General features: G+C 42.4%; 1 protein-coding gene across 2 annotated transcripts in view; it reads left to right on the top strand.

The window, feature by feature from the left end:
• Positions 1–21008, top strand: part of LOC134088541 (GDNF family receptor alpha-2-like) — a 91981-nt gene extending 70973 nt beyond the window's left edge. Inside the window, exons 5-10 of one of the 2 annotated variants that reach the window (XM_062542538.1) lie at positions 2779–2888; positions 3264–3404; positions 6152–6330; positions 17239–17277; positions 18400–18516; positions 18864–21008. In XM_062542538.1, coding sequence (XP_062398522.1) covers positions 2779–2888; positions 3264–3404; positions 6152–6330; positions 17239–17277; positions 18400–18510 — 580 coding nt within the window. In that variant the 3' untranslated portion in view covers positions 18511–18516; positions 18864–21008. Of the gene's footprint in view, positions 1–2778; positions 2889–3263; positions 3405–6151; positions 6331–17238; positions 17278–18399 lie in introns of both variants that reach the window. The other variant, XM_062542537.1, reaches the window with a different exon arrangement.
• The last annotated feature ends 3106 nt before the right edge of the window (positions 21009–24114 follow it).

Genomic DNA, 24114 nt, shown 5'->3' with positions numbered 1-24114 from the left:
GGTTCTGACAGCCTGTCATTTGCCACTCAGAACAAAACAGCCCGACAAATTGAAACCGCGAGACACGGAGACGGATGGACGGAGGAGAGAAAAGAAAAGCAGAATGTGTTGAGCAGTGGGAGAGGAGGAAATTAAACTCAATTTATGTACCGCTGAGGCCGTCCCCATCCGGGCTGCAGGACAGGCTGTCCAGAAACGGAGCTGCGGTCATTGTTGGGAGTGGACACCGGTGGTCATGATGAGCTGACGCTGACATTGCAGCGAGTTTAGACGAGTTTAGAGTTTAGGGTTTAGAGAGTGTTTCTGTGTTTCTGTGCTCGTGCACTATACCCAAGGGAGAGTGTGTGCGTGAGAAAGTGAGAAGTTGAACATGATATTGATAGCTGATGTGTGGGAGGTTGGTTGTATGTGTGTGTGTGTGTGTGTGTGTGTGTGTGTGTGTGTGTAGATGGAGAGATGTGTGTGCTGTTTGGAAGCAGATGTCTTGGCGTGGAGAATTGAGCCTGGTGAATTGAGAACAAATCAACAACTAACGTTATAGAAAAACAAAAGGAGGCTTGAGAGAAGCGCGTGAGAAAGAGGAAGAGGATGGGCTCGTTGTGGGAGTTCAGAAAGTGCACATGTGAAGTGAGGCACACACACACACACACACACACACACACACACACGTTACCGAGGGTGCTGAAGGAATCATCAGGAGAGAAAGGCTGTCGGCAGGTTTACAGCACCATCACTTTTGATGCTCGCGCGTTGCCTCTTCCTGTGATTGATATAGAATTCACCCATTTCTCACCCACCAACAGGGACTGGGAGCTGGGTCAAGCGTGCATAGCAACAGCACTTGTGATGCTTACGTGTACGTGTTGCCTCTTACTGTGATTGATACAGAGCTCACGGGCTGTAGACCCTCGGTGGAGGATCTTGGGCGTGTGGCCCCTGGGTTTGGTACAGAGCTCACGGGCTGTAGACCCTCGGTGGAGGATCTTGGGTGTGTGGCCCCTGGGTTTGATACATATATGGGCTGTAGACCCTCGGTGGAGGATCTTGGGTGTGTGGCCCCTGGGTTTGGTGCGGCCCTGCTGACGAGGTGTTGTTATTTCCATGCTAATGTGTCTCAGTGGGGGAGCAACCACGGGAAAAGATGGAAGGACTCGCAAGCCGCTCGCTGCTGCTGCTGTTGTTGATGTTGCTGTTGCTGTTGCTGTTGCTATGCGATGATTAGAGGGCTGGGTGCATCTCGCAAAATTACCACAGGAAAAAACTACACACAGCGCAGAGAGAGAGAGTTGAGAGAGGGGGATGAAAGACAGAGAGAGAGAGAGAGAGAGAGAGAGAGAGAGAGAGAGAGAGAGAGAGAGAGAGAGAGAGAGAGAGAGAGAGAGAGAGAAACACCTGCCTCGGTGACGTAGGGACTGAGGCTTTGGCCTCTTTGCCTGGTCAGGCTGCCTGCGGAGGGAAGCCTCGCAGTGGGCAAACGCCTGTAGAAATTCCCTTTGAACTGCAGACATGGGGAGGTCAGGCCAGTGATCCATCAATAAGTAATAGAGTGAGTGAGAGAGAGAGAGAGAGAGAGAGAGAGAGAGAGAGAGAGAGAGAGAGACAGAGAGAGATGGATGGAAAAGGAGAAAGAGAAGGCAGTAAAGGCAGAAACATATGCGGCAGTTTTATGAAGACAAAAAGCGATGAGAGAGTGTAACCAAGTGGAAAGGGAGAAAGAGAGCGAGAGGAAAGAAGGAGAGAGAGATGGAGGTGGAGATGGAGGTGGGGGGGGGGGGGTACAAGGCAGAGGAGGAGGTGGGGGCGTAAGAAAGGGGGGGAAGAGGAAAGCAAAGATGGTGATTCAGTCCATCTTCGGAGGCAGCAGTGATCCGTGAAGGCAAGGTTGCCTCTGTGCACATACACGCTCAACTCTGCCCTGACTGGATTAGCCACTAGCCTCCGCAGGCATCAACACGCCAACACACACACACACACACACACACACACACACACACACACACACACACACACACACACACAGTCTGATCTCCCAAACACGATCCTTACACACACACACACAAAGTCAAACACACACACACACACACACACACAAAACACACATACACACACACAGTCTGATCTCCCAAACACGATCCTTACACACACACAAAGTCAAACACACACACACACACACACACACACACACACACACACACACACACACACACACACACAAAACACACATACACACATACACACACACAGTCTGATCTCCCAAACACGATCCTTACACACACACAAAGTCAAACACACACACACACACACATGCGCAAACACAGTGCAGTACACAAAGTCTGATCCCCCAAACATGATCCTTTACAAATACGCACCACCAGCACACACACACACAAGCACACACAAAGATATTCGTATGACAAAATATTTTAGTTCCAGACAGAGAGGAATTTGACATTTGAGACACACAGCAAAACATGACAAGATAAATATGAAATTCTAAAATACAAAACTCGCTGTTCTTTCAACTGAAGAAAAAGAGAGAAATATTCAGATATTCTGACACATTTTCACAGCCATTGCTCAGCATCTATGAGAGCCTCAGGAGATACTGACACACACACACATAATCCCTCAGACTAGCATTATTTAAATGATGAAGATGCATCAGACACACAGCGACAGCGACAAACTGTTGATGCAGTCAGGCAAGTGTGTAACAGGAGGATACTTTCCGATGTATAGCCCACTCACAAGGCAACTGTGATTTCTGTTTGTCTGAAGGTCCAGACTGGCGGACTTCCACACAAACTGTCAGATGAGCTCCGAGTCCACCAACAGCTGCCCTAACGAGGACTACCAGGCCTGCCTGGCCTCATATGTGGGCCTCATTGGTGAGTGGAGCAATGCAGGATCTCCTCAGGATCTCCTCACATAAATGAGAACCACAATGACATACAATAATTAGATACTGTAAAATACAACCCGTGTTATTTTTCTGAGTAGTTCAAACAATGCAGGCAGAAATGCTTGTTTATGTATTCTTATCAGATGCTTGTATCTAAAGCAACTTAAAACATTTATTCACATCAATCAGACGCTTGTGGAGGCATCACTTATCATGTAGATTGTGTAGTTGGAGATGGAGCAGAAAGTGTCTGCTTGTGCCAGTAATAAACAGAATTAGTTTTGAGATGTGTCATAATACATGTTGTGTTTTGTTTGTTTACCATTTCTTCCTCTGTTTGTCTGTGTTTATGTGTATTTAGGGACCGACTTGACCCCCAACTATATGGACTCCACCCCCATTAACTTCTCCATCTCACCCAACTGCTCATGTCATGGCAGCGGCAACCAGGAGGAAGAGTGCAAGAGGTTCCTGCGGGACTTCAGAGAGAACACCTGTCTCCGTAAGTCACGCATAAAGGGAGCAAAGTCTGAAACAAATAAAAGGGAAAAAAAGATTGTGAAAGTTTTAGAAGAAAGTATACATAGGTAGGGTGACTTGGCAAAACAAAGACGACAACAAAGGATGAACCTTAAAAAAACGGATAAAACACAAGACAGAAAGATGGAGACCAAAGAGTGAGAGAGTGGAACAGAGGCGGACGTGTGAAGTTGTGAAGTTCTGTCAGTTGTCTCCGTGGCTCTCTCCACGGTGAGGTGAAAGTGCAGCTTTGAAGCACTTCCTCAAGCACACTTAGCCAATCACCTGAGACAATGCATTATACCCTGAAGACACATGCCCGCGCTCGCTTTTCTTTCGCAGATTCATTGTGCCCGTGCTTCCTGAAACACAGCGATCTCCATCATCATGAGTAGGCTGAAGACACAAAACCGGCGCGATTCTTCACAGGACGCCCCCTTTTTTTTTTTGAAAGATGGGTTGGAGTAAGACACACTCCAGCTCTCTGCATTTTCCCCAGTTCAGGACTGCTCCCTATGTTTCTACCCTTTCATCTTTCTCTCTCTCTCTCTCTCTCTCTCTCTCTCTCTCTCTCTCTGTAGCACAGCTTACTGAGTCATTTAAAGAGCATAAGGCCTACATGACGGGAATATGTTTCTTTCTGTCTGGGTGACGCCAGGAGACAGTCTCAATAGATTGCGGCGGTGTATTTCTTTTGGCATTATAATTCATTTTGTTTCTTTTTGGGCTGAGTATGCAGAAACAGGCTCGGGGTGCGGGGAGACGCGTTATCCTGAAGATGCCGCTGTCAGGAGACATTTGTCATTTGAGAATTGAGTAGACGAGTAGAGGCTGGAGAATGCTAACTGTGACGCTTTCTCTTTGAAGGTATTTCCGTGGGCTTGTGTGTGCTTTTGAGTGTAGAAGAGAACGAGGGAGTGTGGAAGAGAATGTGTGGAGGGGGAGAGAGAGCGATAGAGAGATATAGAGAGAATGAGAGAAAGAGAGAGAGAGGCATAGACAGAGATAGAGTGTGTAAGAGAGAGAGAAATAAAAGCAGAAAGAGATGGCAGACTCAAAAGCTTTTTTTCCCCCTTTCTCTGGGGCGTTTACTTTTTGTTTTTAAAACACCAGCGTTACTCTGAAGGCTCCAGAGTGTTGTTGAATCCCACAAATGAAGACAGCATCAGTGCAGATGCCTTTAAAGAGACGCCTCCATGGCACTGTGATGGCGCTCCTTCTGGGCCTTGTCTCTGGATTACCCTGTGATTATCTAATGCAGGCTGACACAAACCAGAGGCAGCAAGGCAACAATGGAGCCTAAGATGGTGCAGCTTGAGTTTGACATCAGGGCCTGTCTCTTGTGAAACATGATTTCATTTAAGGTGCACTCTTAAGAAAAGAAGAAAAAATACAAGTATGCCTTAAGAATCTACACTTCAATTTGTCTTGAAATAGTTTCCATTCTTAACATTTAACAAAAAAATAAATAAAACTGCGTACTGTTTGAAAGTATAATTAACTTTAATCTCTCTCTTTTCTCATATATCGTGGTTAACTGTTAAATTGCAGAGTTATTCATCTCAGAGCAGATTCTCTAGACAGCACAGATAGATGACAGAGTAGTGTATCATGGTATGACATTGTCACACATGTCACAAGGACATTAGAGACCAATAACAATGAAGATAAGAATATTGTAATAATATAATCTTAAATGACAGGTGATGAGTATGTGCATTACAGTATGTATACTGTGCATAATTCATTATAACATATACAGACTCTCTTCATGGAAACGATGGCTTGACTATGTTCAGCCTCAGTGTTTGATTCTGCTCAACTACGCCAAGCTCTAAGTTACCCTGACGCTCCCTTTCTTTAAGTCCCAACCTTCCTTTAAGTCCTTCCTCTCTTGTCCTGATGTAGGAAGTACCAACCCAAGAGTACTATTGTTGTGGCGGTGCTTGAAGTTCCAACTTTCTTTAATATCGTAAAGTTTGTTGAGGTCAGTGCTTAATGTATTCGAATGAGGGATTAAACCCATCAACTGTCTCAAGTCCTGAAAGGCTAGGAGCACCAATGGAGCTCGGGCAACAATGCAGCATTAGCATAATGATCCCTTTTCAATGTGGCCGCCACCGCAGACGACGAGGGAGGCTCTCTCTCAAGGACATCCTCGCCACTTTAAGAGTGTCTTTGTGCAGAGTGTCCTCCTCCCGGATTAAGACTCATCTCCGAGAGTCAACACTTATCTGAGGCCTCTCAACCGGCCCATTGTGAGTGAAGACAAGATACTAATATATGGCTTGTAGCACTGTGATGTGCGGGCTAAACGAGAGGCGATGAAACCATACTGTTGCATCGCGCATTCAGTTACGGATGCAGTTTGACAGCAATGCTAGCCGAGTGCTGAGTACTGTACATTAATGGCGGGGAAAGTAACGATCGGACAACTAACTGAGTTATGACATGTGCTGTAAGTCCATCCATATTCAAATCAGATGAAGGGGCTGCTATCATCCCAAACTCTGGTGATATGCGGCTTAAGAAAAGAACTGTATGAGCAGCGCAACCAAGGGGTGCAAGTGCAGAGCGGCAGATGCTCTTTATGTAGAAACATCACGCAATTGTGTGTGTGTGTGTGTGTGTGTGTGTGTGTGTGTGTGTTGCCACTGGGCCAATGCTCCTCTGACACAGAGGACACTACAGTAGTCTTAAAGGCATCCTTCCTCCTCATGCCCTCTGCAGGAAATGCCATCCAGGCGTTTGGTTACGGCACCGACCGGCCCAAGCCCGCCACCGTTCCACCCACCACCTCGGCAAAGCCGGAGCAGGAAGTGATGGTGCGCGTCACCAAGCCGACGCTGAATACAAGTGAGATGAAGCCAGATGAGGACCCATGTGCTTACCCCATCTGTAACGACCTGGTGAGTTGCTTCAACTTCATACACACCACATCCGTCTGCGTTATTCATGCAGGAGAATTCTTCAGCAAAACATGAAAAAGGGCAGATGTGTGGTTGAGGTTAGATAGGCCAAGCAAATGGCACGTGACAATAACAGACAGATCTATTCCAAGAGACAATGCAAACAGATCCCAGTTCTCACATCACTTCCTCACATAATCCTATTGTGTTTGTGTGGCTTTGAGGTTTAAAGATACACATACACACACACACACGCACACACGCACACACACCCTTCACATGAGGAAACTAATAGAGAACTAAGTGCAAAAGCAGTATGTGACTCACCTGGACTCTGAATTTCTGCCATGTGCCATTTTTTCAAGATAATTGTTCCATAAATGTCAGCGTGTGATGTGGCCAGCCTGTGTGATGGCTGTGAGTGGGTGATTCTGTGTCCCTATATGTGTTCTTTGGAATGGTGATGTGCTTTATATATATATATATATATATATATATATATATATATACACACACACACACACACTGTATATATAATGTTGAAATAAATGTGGGCCCATATAGGGCACTAATCTTTAATACCAACATGAAAAAGCCAGAGTGTATTGTATTATATCTGACACATTTCACACAGAGACTACCTATATAATACACCAGTGGGTATAGCAATGAAAGTTTTGAAAGCACTTTAAATGTTTCACACACAGTGTGTGTGTGTGTGTGTGTGTGTGTGTGTGTCTATGAGCGTGTAGTGTGTGTATGTGTGTGTGTGTGTGTAGTGTGTGAAAATGAGTGAGAAGGAGGAGAAAAAAAGACTGGAGGGGGGAAAAAAAGGCCAGGCGTGGAAAAAAATGCTAATTCAGCCGAGCATAGCGGAGACGCGGCAAAGCTGCTCACTGAGAGCGAAAATAAATTAGGTGACAACGTGTACCTGAAGAGCGCACTGTCTTAGGCTCCGGCTGCACGGCTTATTGAATGGTCATCCGTTATAGTGTGTCATTTCCCTGCCTTGTAAACAACTCTCCCGAGACGCTGATGGGCTGCTAATTAACCAAACAATGAGTGTGTGTGGGAGCGAGCGAGGCAGCGAGGGAGCGAGGGAGCGCGCGGGCGGCCGGGCTGGCGGGCGAGCGAGCGAGCGAGCGAGCGAGCGGGGCTTTTGGAGAACGACGCCCTGGGTGGGAGACGAGACGAGGAGAGTGCATGTCCTTCTGCTCTCCCAAAGGAGCCTCCCAACTGCATGTCAATATTGATTCAGGGCTGTAGTGGGGTGGGGGAGACATTATAAGTGTGTGTGTGGGTCTGTGTGTGTGTGTGTGTGTGCCTCTCTTTCTCACTGTTTGTGTATATGCGTGTACACACATGTCTTTGTGTGTGTGTGTGTGTGTGTGTGTGTGTGTGTGCTGCTCATGTCCCAGCCTCCTCGGTGCAATGCTCAATTTATTGTAAAAATGGTAATTAGAGAAGCCAGGACATATGATTACTCAAGCAGGGAGTTTATAATTAGCGTGTGCCTTGGGGGAACATGGCCGAGCCCTCACCGTCTCCTCTGACAATGCCTGGCAATTAAAACTTGTCAAACTTGCATCAGAGATTGAGAGCAGAGCCTTAATGTATCTCTTCCTGCCTCGGAGAGATGCTGGTGAAAGAGGGAGAGAGAAACGAAAGGGCGGGTGGCTCCGAGCCAGTGGGTTTATTGTCTTGAGAAACATATGCAGGGGAAGGTTTTGTGACACGATCAGGGGAGGGTTTTGAGGTTTGAGGATGGAGATTACTGTACACAGGGAGATCGTTTTCCTTTGAGAGGAAACTCCCTTTGATGAGGCAAGTGTGCGGTCAACAGTGATGATGTCATAATCTTTAAAGCGTGCATAAGATGCAAGAAGATTTGAATACGAATACGAAAACTTTATTGTCCACAGATTGTGAAAATTTGCCTTCGGTTTCACCAATACAATACAGGGATACATGAAAGACAGGACATTACAAACAGTACATAACCAAGACAGCAAGACAGACAAACACAGTCAATACATTTCATGAAAAAGTAGCATTCACTGGTTGGCTTTACAAAAGTACTAAATAAATAAATAAATAGGTAAAAAATGGTAGCCTAATTAAGAAGTTTGCCAATTCTATCCTTATGTGTGTCTTAATTGCTATTTAGCACCTTCACAGCATTAGGGACAAAGGATTTTTAAAAAATGTTTCTATTTGCTGTAGGTACTCTAAAACGCCTCCCTGAAGGTAGTAGTTCGAATTCACTATGTAGTGGATGGGAGGGGTCCGCTGTGACTTTTTCAGCTTTCTTTTTGATACGCTCTTGGTAAATACTGCTTAAGTGTCTTTGTGGCTTACCTATAATTTTTGAGGCTATGCTCACTATTCTCTGCAGTTTATTTCTTCTTTGGGTGTTTAGATTACCATACCACATAATCATATTAAAAGATAGGACACTTTCCACTAAGCTTTTGTATACAGTTTCCAGGATGTTCTGATTCACTCCAAAATTGTTAAGCTTTCGAAGCAGATAGAGTCGCTGAGAGCACCTCTTAAAAATATAATCTGTATTCTCCTTAAAAGTAAGTTTCTCATCGATAAGTGTGCCAAGATATTTGAAATTATCGACCATTTCCACTGTCTGTCCCTTGATCGTTATTGGCTGTATCCTCCCTCTCTCATTTTGGATAATGAGTTCTTTTGTCTTGCTGGCATTAATTTCTAAAAAACTAGTTTGACACCAGTCTTGTAGGGTTACCCCATAATTGTAGTATAGGTGTTTTCTGCCAGTATCTCCTTTCTGTAGTAGGGCAACCAAGGCCATATCGTCTGCATATTTTAGTAGTTTAAAATGTTTGTGGTGAATCTCAAACTCGTTTGTATACATAGAAAAGAGCAATGGTGATAAAATTGTCCCTTGTGGTGCTCCTGTATTTAACACCCTTTCATCTGACACCATATTTCCTACAATGACTCTTTGAGGGCGGTCAGAGAGAAAGTCTCTTACCCAGTGAATTATCCCTCCATTTACCCCCAAGTCCACCATTCTCTGCAGCAGAATATGTACTTGCATAGTGTTGAAAGCAGATGTGAAATCTATAAACAATACTCTGACATAGTGAGTGCTGACTTGCAGGTGCTTGGATATGGTATTGAACAAGGTTACAGTTGCATCATCTGTGCCCCTCTGGCCCTTATATGCAAATTGTAACTGGTCTAAAGAGCTGGATACAGAAGATGTTATACGCTTGCTTACAACTCTTTCCATGCATTTACATAAGATGGAAGTAAGTGCAATGGGTCTAAAATCGTTTAATTCTACGGCTCCAGATTTTTTGGGAATGGGCACGATATTAGACGACTTCCATGAGGGCAATTCCATATCAGTTGGAACAGGTCCGACACCATGGTCCTCAGTTTTTCCTGATTTTTGGTCCAAATGTTCCTCCATGTCTCATTAGAAGAAAACCAAAATTTTAGCTGGGTATCTTGTTTAGTTTCTGAGATATGGCTCTTCAAATGTGGTTAGACGCGTCCTAAAAAAAGGCTGAAAATTCTGGATTTAATGAGCACCACTTTTTTTTAAACCCCTCTCCTCTCTTAAGGCTACCATATTATTTTCTAAAAATTTGAACACTGGGGCAGTACCCTGTGTTGTTGTCCAAAATCATAAAGGAATTACAGTCCTTCCCACCATTGGAGACTTATTCATCGAAACAAACCCATATTTGTTTTGAAAGCAATGAAAAAAAAAACCTGTTTTTGTTCTCTTATGGTCATGAATGGCTAGCACTCACAGTTTTAAAACTCTACATATATATAGTCCATGAGTAAGAGAACATGTTGACAAAAAATTGAGAATGTTAGTTTTCGTATTTCGAGGCTATGAGCCTTCAAAGTTGGCCAAAATGGCGTTTTTTCCTAAAAATGCCACTTTTATTGCCTTTTTCCAAGGACAAGATGAAATGCAAATCCAACATTTCTTTTTTTCTGCAATAGTGTGGCACTTTGTAGATCATGTGAATGTGGTAGATCCAACCTGTCCATTTTAATATCCCCACAGCACATGTCTGAAGTTAGAAAAAATGAAAAATAGTCTTGGCTGAAGGAGGTGTTGGTTTGATTTGTATGAACCTCTTAGGAGGACAATATGGGGTGTAAACCCATTTTTTTCTGTTTGAGGGATCAGAATGTCATCCTGTAAATAGGATAAAAATGTTGTATCCCATTTTTACTCTTTAGTGATCCCTTAAAATATGTCCAAAAGTTGTCAAAAATGAAAAAGGCAACTAAATTGAGGGGCTTAAATGGCCAAGTGGATCAAGTCACACAAGGCTACAAATGTAATATAAGACAGATGAGATACTGAGGGAGAACACTGTGAAATGTTTAACCCTGTTACGATGGCCTTTGAACCCACTGTGTCCCTAATATCCTGTGATAACCGGAAGTTGGTTTAAAACAGGAAAAAAAAATTAAAAAGACTATATCTAGAGAACGGAAGGTCATAGAAATAAACATTTACTTCTTGCTTGATCCTCATGGTCGAATTATGTCTGATGGAGCAAATCAGATTGAGTCTACGACCTTCCGTTCAAGAGTTGTTCGCAAAAAACTATTTCCCATTGAAACGAATGGGAAAAAACAAAAAAATGAAATTTGCTGAAGTGTTGAGGCCAAAATCATGGTTTGAGATATTATGTAGGAGTATGTTTCAGACCATTTGGAGTTGATTGGTACCCACTTTGTGTGACATAAAAAAAATCCTCCCTTAGGGTTTAACTTATGGATGGATATGGATGACCAAAAAGTGTAGGATTTTCACTGGTCCTAGGGTTATGTTTATCTAAGTGGATCTCGGGTTAATTGTCCAGGGATACCATTAGAACAAATCACAATGCAAGCTGCATCCAACGGTAACTCCAACAGCAACCAGGAGACAATATGCTTCATGCAGAAGAAATTTGTTTAATAAGAATGAACCTCAGTTAAGGACACAGTGAGTTCAAAGGCCATCATAGCAGGGGTTATACATTTCACAGTGTTCTCCCTCAGTATCTCTTCTGTCTTATATTTCATTTTTAGCCTTGTGTGACTTGATCCACTTGGCCATTTAAGCCCCTCAATTTAGTCGCCTTTTTTCATTTATGACAACTTTTGGACATATTCTAAGGGATCAATAAAGAGTAAAAATGGGATATAAGATTTTTATCCTGTTAACAGGATGGCATGCTGATCCCTCAAAAAGACAAAATGGGTTTACACCCCATATTGTCCTTCTAAGAGTTTCATACAAATCAAGCCAACACCTCCTTCAGCAAAGACATTTTTTCATTTTTTCTAACTTCAGACATGTGCTGTGGGGATATTAAAATGGACAGGTTGGATCTACCACATTCACATGATCTACAAAGTGCCACACTATTGCAGAAAAAAAGAAATGTTGGATTTGCATTTCATCTTGTCCTTGGAAAAAGGCAATAAAAGTGGCATTTTTAGGAAAAAACGCCATTTTGGCCAACTTTGAAGGCTCATAGCCTCGAAATACGAAAACTAACATTCTCAATTTTTTGTCAACATGTTCTCTTACTCATGGACTATATATATGTAGAGTTTTAAAACTGTAAGTGCTAGCCATTCATGACCATAAGAGAACAAAAACAGGTTTTTTTTTCATTGCTTTCAAAACAAATATGGGTTTGTTTCGATGAATAAGTCTCCAATGGTGGGAAGGACTGTAATTCCCTTATGATTTTGGACAACAACACAGGGTACTGCCCCAGTGTTCAAATTTTTAGAAAATAATATGGTAGCCTTAAGAGAGGAGAGGGGTTTAAAAAAAAGTGGTGCTCATTAAATCCAGAATTTTCAGCCTTTTTTTAGGACGCGTCTAACCACATTTGAAGAGCCATATCTCAGAAACTAAACAAGATACCCAGCTAAAATTTTGGTTTTCTTCTAATGAGACATGGAGGAACATTTGGACCAAAAATCAGGAAAAACTGAGGACCATGGTGTCGGACCTGTTCCAACTGATATGGAATTGCCCATGATTTAGGAACTGTGCATGACTGTAGAAGTAACTGGAATAACTTAGTAAGAACTCCTTTTAGTTGATAAGCACAGGTTTTAAGCACTATACCTCTGAGGCCATCAGGTCCTGGGGCCTTATTGGGTTTAATGTACACCAGACTTGAGGCTATTTCATGTTCAGTGAGTGTAATTGGTACATATTCTTGGACAGAGTTACATACTTCATCACATTCGGTACAAAAGTTTGTTGTATCAAAACGGCTGTAAAACACATTTAAGTCATTTGCAAAAGATGGTAAAAGTGAAAGGTGGGATGGTGGGGCACTTTTCTTCACTTCCCTGCCCATCATCTGATTTAACCCTTCCCATGCTTTCTTGGCATTGCCTGAACAAAAACGTTTCTCTACTTTGTCTTTGTACTCTGTCTGTGAATACACACAAACACACGCACACACACACACATACAGTACACACATGCACATGCACACACACACACACACATATTCACGTACACATGCACATGCACACACACACGTACACACACACACACACACACACGCACACAGCAGTGCTGGTTCTGACACTGGGGCAACAAAATCTATTGTGCTGCACATGTTGGCAGCAGCTGACCAGTAGCGGGGTAACTGTTGAGACTATACTATTGACATTTGTTACATAAGCCTGAAACACTCAACACTGATTGGAAGGTAAATGCATTCAGAAGTCAATTATTTCCGATTATCTTCTGAGTGACCATAGCCGTAGGCAACCGCTGTTTGCTATATCAGTTGCTATGGATTTCTGCTGGATAACGCTGAGTGAGACAGCCATACGAATGCGGTAAAAAACGCTATCCTGAAAAAACCTCCCTCGGTGATGTTAGGTGCCTGATTCCACATGTCTGTCTCCAGCATCACCAAACTTCTTTTGCAAACATACTTTTAAGGTCGATGTTATTTCTTAGAATTGTAACATAAGGAACAGCATATGGCGCTCACACGCCTTTGAAGGTCAGGTCTGTTCCATCAGATGGTGCAAAGAGCATCATAAATGCTGAAAGAATTCCTGGGAAAAGACTATTAAGACTTGGATGATGTGGAAGTACAGGCAGGACGAATGCCAGTGGTGTGAATGGAATTTGGACACTTTGTTGCCCACTTATTTTCATATCAAGACCCGTTTCAAAATTTGTCCTCCAATATCTCAGACATTCAATAAGGGGGGGGGGGGGGGGGGGGGGTACATAGTCCACAAATCTCAAACAGACTTTTTACTTAAGCTATCAAGCTGGTGCGCTACAAAGTATATCCACAAAATATAACCATATCTAAACAAACAGTATGAATATGTAAATGAACAAATAAATCATTTGACTCTCACGAAAAAAGCTCCAGGACTGCGCTACGAATTGCCATTTCTCAAAGCCAGCATTTCAGAACAGAAATGTCCTTGAAGCCTCAAATATGTGCATACTAATGCGAACACGCGGAGTTAGACAAGCGCGCTTAGAGCTAGCAGCTCACATTAGCTTACCCCGTCTCCAGTTCAACAATTACTGACATTATCTGATTTTGCCTTTATACGCCGGAATTAATGTATTCCAGCTTGGCCCATCTGCAGGAGCCTAATGGAAGTGGGAGAGGCACGTCTTGACATGATTGAATCTTTTTTGAATAAGAGAAATGCGTCGTAATCGAGTTAGGCGAGCAGGGCGGGGAGAAGTAGGCCAGTGTGCGAGTGCTCGGCTCTGTCGTTTCAAAAAAAGAACAGCAAAAAAAAAAGAAAAAGAAAAAGCCTGTCGATGGTTGTTTGATTCGGTTCTGGAGTATGTATGTGTGGTCAAGCTGGAGGGGGAATATTTCAGTAGTGATATGGGATTGGATGTCTATGTCTGTCTGTTTGTGTTTGTGTGTGTGCGTGTGTGTGTGTGTGTGTGTGTGTGTTTATGTGAGTGTGTGTGTGTGTGTGTGCACATTTATGCTCTCATTTGGATCAGCACAGTATCCGTGCATATGCCTTTGATCCTTTCATGTTTGGATGTGTGTTTGTGTGTGTATGTGTGTTTGTGTTTCATATTTGTGTGTGTGTGTGTGTGTGTTTGTGTTTCATATTTGTGTGTGTGTGTGTGTGTGTGTGTGTTTGTGTTTCATATTTATGTGTGTGTGTGTGTGTGTGTGTGTGTGTGTGTGTGTGTGTGTGTTTCATATTTGTGTGTGTGTGTGTGTGTGTGTGTGTGTGAGTCCCTGTGAGTGATAACAGCCCAAGCGCTGTCTGGCCAGTGATCTGGACACATGTCACCAGTGTGTGTGTGTGTGTGTGTGTGTGTGTGTGTGCTCATGGCTGCCGGCCTTAATGAATTGGATTTCAGCAGCACTCTGCAGATTCCCCACCACCTCGCCGCTGCTCTGGAAACCACATTCATCAAAGCCGGCAGCCGGCGCCACCAAAAGTACAAATATGGGAAACCAAAAAGCCTATACAGTGTGTGCCTCAGTGCTCTCAAAACACAAGCATGCAGTTGCTCTGCTGAAACATAGACATAAATGTATGACGCGTAAAGCTCTGGGGTGATTTGTGTGCATTAAGAGAACTTAATGGTATGTGGCAGTAATAGTTTGTTTAAATGTAGACCTGCCATCTAAATTAGAGGGTGCATCTTAATTAAAGGGTAGAGGACCATACTAGCTTTTCTACCATAAAGGATGGAAGGCAAATCATCATTTATGTTCTAATGTTTTAGGCATGTTTTGTTTCATCCGTGTGCACACACTTTACGATTCCCCTTTCATGGCTGCTGTTTTTGTGTTTTAATTAGAAGCACAACCAACAGGTCAGGATGGTTTGGCTGTGTGGTCACACACCCCTTTGGCCTGCTGCAGTGCATGCAGTTCGCCCAGAGTGTGTGTGTGTGTGTGTGGGGGGGGGGGGGGGGGGGGGTTGGGGAAGAGAAAAGAACGGCAGGTCATTTTTCTTGGCAGCTCCTGGCTCTCGATAACCCTGTCTGATTAGATAGCACTCCTTGGGCTTCTCCCGGACTCGAGTCATTAGCCGTTAGAGTTCTTCGGGGGACCCTTGTGGTAACGGAGGCCGGCAACGGCACACCTGCACCCCCCTGTCTCAAGAGTGGCATCGGCACTTTAACGGCTTTATCAGAGGCTCATTTAATCATGCCGACGCAGTAATGGGGGAGTTGTTGGCCGGCCACCGCCTAGGCTTATAAGCATGTGATATTCAATTCAATTTTCAATTCAATTTTACTTATAGAGCGCCAAAACATTACACATGTCTCATGGCGCTTTACAGAGTGTTAAACATTCAAAGAGAGCCCATGAGTAACAGGGGCAAGGAAAAACTCCCTAGAAATGGAGATACATTATAGGAAGAAACCTCAGACAGATCCACCACTCAAGGGCCTAACCCATCTGCCTAGGGTCAGTTACAGTACAGTCATTTGTAGTATCAGAAGGTATTGTAGTATCAGATATTGTGTACCTACTGATGTGCAAATGTGTATAGGCCCATTTGGATCTCTAAACAGGAGGAGAAGAAGGGACATATAGTTCGGAATGGTGGTTGACATACGGTTTGATGGATTGAGCCATTTTGGACTGAATTACACGTTAATGAATAGAGAAACGGAGGAGGCTGTGCCTAATTTTGTTTGACTCATGAATAAAGACGATGGAGTCCTGTTTCGAAATGGGGTTGAGGAACGGGTGGGAGGGGAAAGAAGTCACAAAATGAATTCATACCTCTTTTATCACCCTACCAACTGCTTATGAACAGGCAAATTTGGGTAATTCATCAAGCTGCTTCCGAGGGAGGCACGGGCAATAACAAAAGAACCTGCTGGAAGAATCAGCTTTGTGCTGCATGGGCCTGAATAAACCAACAAATGAAAAAAAAAAAAAAAACATAAATATTGAAACTGTTGAATCAGACTCCCAGCCTACCTCAGCCCTCGTTTGTCCATTTTCTCCAGTCACAATGATGGATTCCAGTAAGGCTCTAATATGTGAGTGAGAGGTTTATGTCATCGTTTTGATCACATCAAGCAGGGCAACATAATTCATCAAAGCGGAGGTGTGACAGTCAGTGCGACGGTGCCGATGCACGTACTGTCTCCCTCCTTGACTCATTCCCAACTGCGTGAGCACTAAATGACACGCCACAACGACATGATTGAAGTCTTTGGTCTTATAATCCAGAATGACCTCATAACCACTGCTCTCAAGGTCATTATGTCAGGGCATCCGTCATGTTTTTTCTTTATGCCTCAGTAATGCCCTCATCCTGTACCGAGCCACACATTTCCACATTTAAGCATCCTTTGACACAAGTACACACCATATTTTTATGCCAGCTAATGAATTAGGCTTGACTTGATAAATTATTTAACTAAGGTGTTTTTTTCACCTTCAACGTGTTAACATGAACATATGGAATATGGGATGACTGTATAATGTTAACTGCAACAGTACAGTTTTATGGATATTATTGAGGATGATTGATTTAATGATAGATGAATAAGTGGAAACACTTAATTAACGTGTGTGTAATGCTGAATGTTTGTGAATATGTATCATGTGTACTGTATATTTATTATGCTACTAAACTTATACTATTAAAAACTAAACGTATACAAGCTTAATTCATGTAAACATTAATAAAATATCCATTTATTATAGGCTGTGCCTAGCTTGTATCATGCCAGTTTATCCAGTGATATCTCAGATTGCCATTTCAGTGAGGGATAGAAGTTCTAAAAGGTTTTCTTGGATCATTTTCTTGCATCATTTTCTAGGATGTTGTATATTAAACTCATGTCATGTGTTGATGAAAAGATGGCTGAAAATATGTGTTTGTCATCCACAGGAGTATGAAGAAAAATGCAATCCAAGTTGTGGAAGCAAGGTGAGCCAAAATGTGTTCGTTTATGTCAATGCGTTTCAATAGAGTCTCCTAGAGTCTCCTCTTATTTTCTCCCAAAGGGATTTAAAGAAATATTTGAACTTGACCGAACAAACAAACTCAAGCAAAAAAAAAAAGTCGAACACAATTCCGACTTCCAAAAGCTTAACTACTGCAGTGCGTGTCACACTTTGTTCAAGCTACTGCTGAGCCAGCATGGCCGGCTACCGATAGCAATCCCTCAGACCTCCTCAGACATGCTCATATGGCATCAAAGGGACTCAATTGGACAGAGCTGTGGTGCTTACGTCACTTTTTTTTCATTTTGACTCACTGGCAAGGGAAATGGCTGTCTGATCGGTAGCCTGCCAGCCATTCACTGTCCAATATCGGTACATCCCCCCACCGGCACCAGCCCAACACCATAACATACTAATGTATGAATGATGTATTGAATAAATACGTGAGTCACAAATTCTGACTTCATCTCATCAGCGAAGAGAGCAATGCAAAGACACTGTGTGAAGGGCCGGTGAGGGGAGAGCACACATTAGCTTACGATGTAGCCTGCTACAGTATGCTGTGATATTGACATGATGGGATACCATTACCTTATCCCAATGTATTTAACTATCAAATGTTTGCATTTCTGATATTAAAAATGTCAACTCCAGCTAAAGTAATCCAGGTGTTAACTAGTTTCTAGTTGTCATGTTTAGCACAGCCTCCACGTTATGCTGAAAATGGAAACAATTTTCAGTGGACCACACCAAGCTATGCCTAATCAATATGTTTTGCTGTAGTGGTTTGCTATGCCCATGACATTGTTGTCTGTGCTGGCTGATGGCCTGTGGCTAAGCAACAGAAAGTATTTTTTATTATATTCATATGTGGACAGTGTCCTGCAGTGGAGGTCAAGATGAGTGCGTTGTTTGCGGTAGACTAATGGCTCGCAATGTGGGCTACTCTTGTGGTGGGGTATTGCTTATGCTAAAAGCTATATTTCACATATGTTGCTACCACGAGTTGAGGTCTTTTTTGTCCCAAAATCCCCTACACCTTCTTTTTGCATTATAGTCTATTATATCTTCTGTACAAACATTATTCTCTCTTCTCATCTAATAGGACCCCTGGACGGGGGCCATAATGCCAGAGAGTGGATCCCTCAGCGTCAGAGCCCACGCCTGGATGTGGATGACCGGCCTCACCCCTCTACTGGGCCTCCTCACTCTGTAAAGAAAAGTAAATATATAATAATTAAAAAAATTAAAAATAACCAAGACAACTTATAGTCAAGGACCAGGGAATGTTTTATATGGGCCAGGCAGCAGCAAGAGGACATGGGAAGAATGAAGCCACACACATTCAAACACACACACACACACACACACACACACACACACACACACACACACACACACACACATACACCAGTCACCAACTCCAAACCTACCCCCACCCCTCACCCCCACTCTACACCCTCGCCTCGCCCTCCTCAGAGGGGACTCTGCGACACCAAACAGACTCTTTATCTCCTCTGTGCTGCCTCAGCTTCCCTTCTTCCCTCCTTTCTTTCTTTCAACGACCAGGACGATGGATGGAGAGAGAGGCAGGCGGACGGACGGACGGACGGACTGACGGACAGTCTGCGGAGGAAGCCCCGCCCCCCTTGTGTTACATATCGTAGACTTGCTGTAGCCCAGCTACCAGCGCCGAGAGGATGAATGTGTGAAAGACAGAGGGAGAGACTGCATGGTGGAAGAAAGAGAGAGAGAGAGAGAGAGAGAGAACACTGGGAGCGATTTTAGAGGAGAGTGAGAGCAACACCAAAACAGTGTGAACAAGAGAGACGGAAGGAGAGAGCGAAATGTTGGGGAAGCAAGAGCAAGCAAAACTGAGAGCCGACCGAAGGCTTGAAGGAGTGAATGAATTACCGATTGAGTAGCTGTGTAAATTAAAGAGGGTTGAAGTTAAGCAAGGAATAGTTATTGTCCATGCCATCTCTTAGATTCCAAAGTGGAGGGAGGCCTTGGGTTTTATTGACTCTGAGCGAGAGAGAGAGAGAGAGAGAGAGAGAGAGAGAGAGAGAGAGAGAGAGAGAGAGAGAGAGAGAGAGAGAGAGAGAGAGAGTGAGAGAGAGAGAGAGAGAGAGAGAAAGAGAGAGAGATAGAGAGAGGCTTAATGTCCTCTGCTGCCTAGCAGACCTCTTACTGACAGACTTATGGTGTCCCGCTAGCGGACTCCACCAACACAGTATTCTGTCTCCCAAACTGCCGATACAGGAACACCTCCAAGTCTCCAGTCCCTCTTCAACAACCTCTTCATTTCTCAATCCCCACCTTTTTTACAGTTGGTGGACTTCTGGAATCTTCTTTTTATTTTTGCCACCACTCTTGCCTCAAGTCACGTGTGGATTTTCCCCCTGGATTACATTTTCTCAATACCAAGGCATCCCCAAGTTAATGAAGCTTCTCTGACTTTGTTACTTTTTTATTAAGTTATTTATTTTTATTCCAGAGCTACAGTGGATAATCCTTTTTTTTAAGTCTTTTTGAAAAGGAAATGTACTTGACATTTAAATCTGGGCCCTTATTGAACTTATTTAATGACGGGCCTAGCTGCTCCATTTTAGTGCTGTATTGTGTCACCAGATTATTTAAAGAAAAAAAGACGAAGAAACCCGTAATTAAAAATCTATATTGATCAAAGGGAGACTATGTAAAAAAACGGAACCTCACTTGTTAAGCTGTCCTTGTTAGAAAAAAGTGGGTGAAGGATTCATACAGCCACCCACGGATGTAGAATTTTGTTTTTCTTTTCTGTGACTATAGAACATTTCTTTCCTTCTTGTACAAATGTTAAATATTATGTACTGTCTTTAAGGATCAATTGCAGTGTAAAATATATTGGTTTTAGGTCAAGCGCTTTGGGAACAAATATTGATATGAAAGGAAACAAAATGTTTATATTGGAGGTGTTCATGGAAACCATACTTGGGCAGCCATTTTGAATATTCTCACCCACCATCTTTAAAAAAAAGGATATACAGAAAGGGGATAGCTTTTTTTAAAAAAAGAACACCATTCTGTGGAATCCTAACTGTCAGTGTGTAATATAGTGTGCAATTTCTCATGTGGCCTTACTATATCCCAACCCAAGAATTTCCAGTGTGAAGACAGTCAGCTCCTACAGTCAAAAAAGTGGGGAGAGCCATAGAAAACAAGATGGATGACCAACTAATGAGAAAAAAAAAAGACTTTGTTGTTTTGAAATGTTCTAAATGTTTCAAGAATAGTGTATCTTGCTTCACTAACAGCATCAGTAAAATGCACTAGATATAACTCCTGTATTAACATTCCAACACTGAACTCAAGTCAAGTGGTGGGCACTGCAGAGTGACATTGGGGTGTGTACGAGTGAGAGAGAACGGAGGGGTTTTTTTGTGAATGGTGTGGGAGCACTGTTTACTGTTTGTGTCTCTGGCTTGCTCAGCTTGCATAGGCTACTGACCCCATTAAAGCCAAGCAAAACGCACTTCAATAAATGCCAATTACTGACATGCTCATCTACAGAGTTTTTTGATAAAAAAAAAAGAAAGAAAGATTGTACTCTACTGGTGGTGGTGGTGGTGTGGAGGACAAATTTGACCACAAAGTGATTGTACGGTTCATTGTAAATTTATTGATTATATGATGCAGCTGATTACATAAATATATCATCATTCCACAAAGGGTTTTTCCTTCTTTGGAATGTTTTTGTTGTTAGCCATTTCAGCACTGTGTGATTCACATTACTAGGCTATTGATCACCTAAACCGGTTTCAGTGTGGTAGGTTGTTGTTCCACTGGTGCCTTGAACAGCAGAAGAATAAATTCTTCCTGAGGAAGAATCTCATCTTGAGGAAAACTGTGTTGCAGGATTTCAAAACTTAATGTCAACAACCTACAGCCTAAAATATAGAACAAATATAAAGAACTGGATTTTTCAACCACGTTTCAAGAATTTACCTTCACCCTACCAGACTAAGAAGATGATGCCACAAATGCTGGGAATTTCAGGGAGCAAATGTGACACAAACATGTCACACCTTTTACACATGAATCCCAGCTTTATTTACAACATGCTGAAAACAGTGAGAGAAGTCTGTTATTGACAGAGGCACACATGGAAACAAGTGTGAAAATCCTATATTCACCTTCATCAACCTAGTGTAAGAAAAAAAAAAACAGTGATTTGCGAAAATAAATAAATAAACAAACATAAACATAAAGCTTTCCCATGGCATAAACTGATAGAAATCCAGTGGAAGCTGTCTCGGACAGAATAATCAATGTGCACGTAAAGGCAGTAGGTCTCTGGGTACAAAAGTAAACAAAAGGTATTTGACTTGAGCATTTGTCCACTTTCTATAAGGTGGAACAGTTAGCAGATAATCTTCTGTTGCTTCAAGCAACACAAGGAACATAGTTAATTGTGTGGTGTATAAGAAAGTCAAATCCAACTGAAGTGTCTTCGGCAAAACACAAAATTATGTTGGTGAACAAACTGAATCAATTGCATACTGCGAAATCAAACATGTTCATTTGCATTTCTGTATTGTTGAAGAGATTATGTAAGATAACAGTTCATTTCAGGTCCACAGAATGATATCGCACAGCATCACAACTGCCATTTTACGCTTATTTGTTTCGATGGATTGATGTGTAATCTTGTCACTGTGGGCACCAAACAGAACCAGAGAGAAAGTGATAAATAGACAGACTGTCACACACACACACACACACACACACACACACACACACACATGTCCTAGTATAGACCCTAGTACATCCAAACAAACAATGTCTTGTGTATAACATCAACCTGTCATGCTTCAGTGTGGCACATCCGGATATATATAAATCAGTCTTTTGCATGACACTGCACAGCTTCCAGGCTTTCCCTTTATCTTTTTATTGGCTTTTTTCTTGATCTGGGTTCTGGAAGACAAGCCTATCATTTATTTATTTATATATTTATTTATGTATTTTTTGCCAGGTGTGTAAACTTTAACTGCCTACCAGACTAGATGCATAAAACATGTTTCTAAAGAATTAAATCTCCAGGCTCACAATAATAATAACAATAATAATAATACAAAAAGAAAATGTTTCCATGCATGCACAGCAAGTCTTTGGTCTCTGGTCTGACTGGCCTTTAATGGTCTGTTTAATATCTGAATACTAGAGTTGACTAGTTCATGAATGTTAGTTAATTGAAGTGTTATGGATTGGCTCAGGAAGTGAAGGATGGTTGACAATGCTGAGCTGCCAGGCATTTCTGGTGGATACAGTGCTTTTTCTCCAGCAATCACACAGCTGCTGCTGAATGAATGATGTGGACCTTCCATTGTCATAGCCATGTCATAGCCATGTTATTAATGGATACATCAATGCACACACACACACACACACACACACACACACACACACACACACACACACTCACATACACACACAAATACGTTAACAAACATAGAATATGCAGGCAGTATAATAGGCACATTCGTGCACACAGCAGAAATGAAAGGGTTGAAATATCCTGAGCAGGATGAAAAAAAGGTTTTATTTATTGATTTTTTTAAAAAATTCTATTTACCACACCATAAGCTCATGGTGGCATAGTCGATGTTTTTCTTCACCCCTATAACATCATTTGCAGTGCCCACACATAAGCGGCATCTGTGGGCACAGGATGATGCAATCTGTGTTCATCTCATCTGGGGGTAGAGAAATGATGTGGAGGCACTGCTCACTGCTACTACTTTACCATTGTGTACCTGTATTAGACTACTCAACATTGAGACGAGACGTTCAGTACACATGCTCAACGTACACTCAAAAATGTTATTAAATAAATCTATGAAATGTTATGAGGGTTTTTTTGTTTATTTGTTTTGCACAGTCATATAATACAACCCCAAATCAGAAAATACGGAGCCCCTAAAGAGACATGAGGAAACTTTTATCTTTCAGGTGCGAACCTAAAACCTTCAGGTGCGCACCTGAAACTTTCACGTGTGCACCTAAAAGTCTTACGTGGGCACCTGAAAAGTTTTAGGTGCGCACCTGAAAGTTTCAAGAGCGCACCTGAAAGTTTAGACCAGCCGGACGGCTAGATGACAAGTCGAATCAATGGGTTCTGATGGGACGTATAGGCTAGCATTAGCTCAGAGATTATAGTGAGATTTAACCTTCATAATACCCTTCCACCACTGTTTGCATATTTGTTTATAATGAAACAACATCCGATTTCTTGATACAGACATATTTTGCTTTGTTTTGGGAGTATTTCAACCACGATTGCGCTGTCATCTTGTCAGTCTACTAAGCTCAGCAAGGGTTGTTATACAGTAGCAACCATAAACTCTGAATGGGACGGCACGTTTAACGAGTTCAGTCACAGTGCTAGGATAAACGTTAGCTAGGATAGCTAATAATAGTGTTCAATGGCAGCTAATATTATTTCATATACTTATATGTTATGTTTTCACTATGTTATATCTGTTAAGAGCATAACAAATAAAGTGGCCAAATCGATTTGAAATATTTTAGCCCAGAAATACTTAATATGGGTGTTAATATACAGTAGGCCTAACGCTGCCCTATGTTAGTGCTGTTATTTCCAGCTTTAATTAGGCTACTATATAAATTTGCGATCATAACCCATTTCACCTTACAACACGCACCTAAAACGTACAGGTGCGCACCTGAAAGATAAGTTTCCTCAGGTCCCTTTAGGGGCTCCGTAAGAAAAAGTTGTAACTTTGTGTAAAATGCGAATAAAATCAAAATGTAATAA

The sequence above is a fragment of the Sardina pilchardus genome, chromosome 8 (assembly GCF_963854185.1).
Source record: "Sardina pilchardus chromosome 8, fSarPil1.1, whole genome shotgun sequence".
NCBI lineage: Eukaryota > Metazoa > Chordata > Actinopteri > Clupeiformes > Clupeidae > Sardina > Sardina pilchardus.
This window is presented reverse-complemented; position numbering and strand designations above follow the sequence as displayed.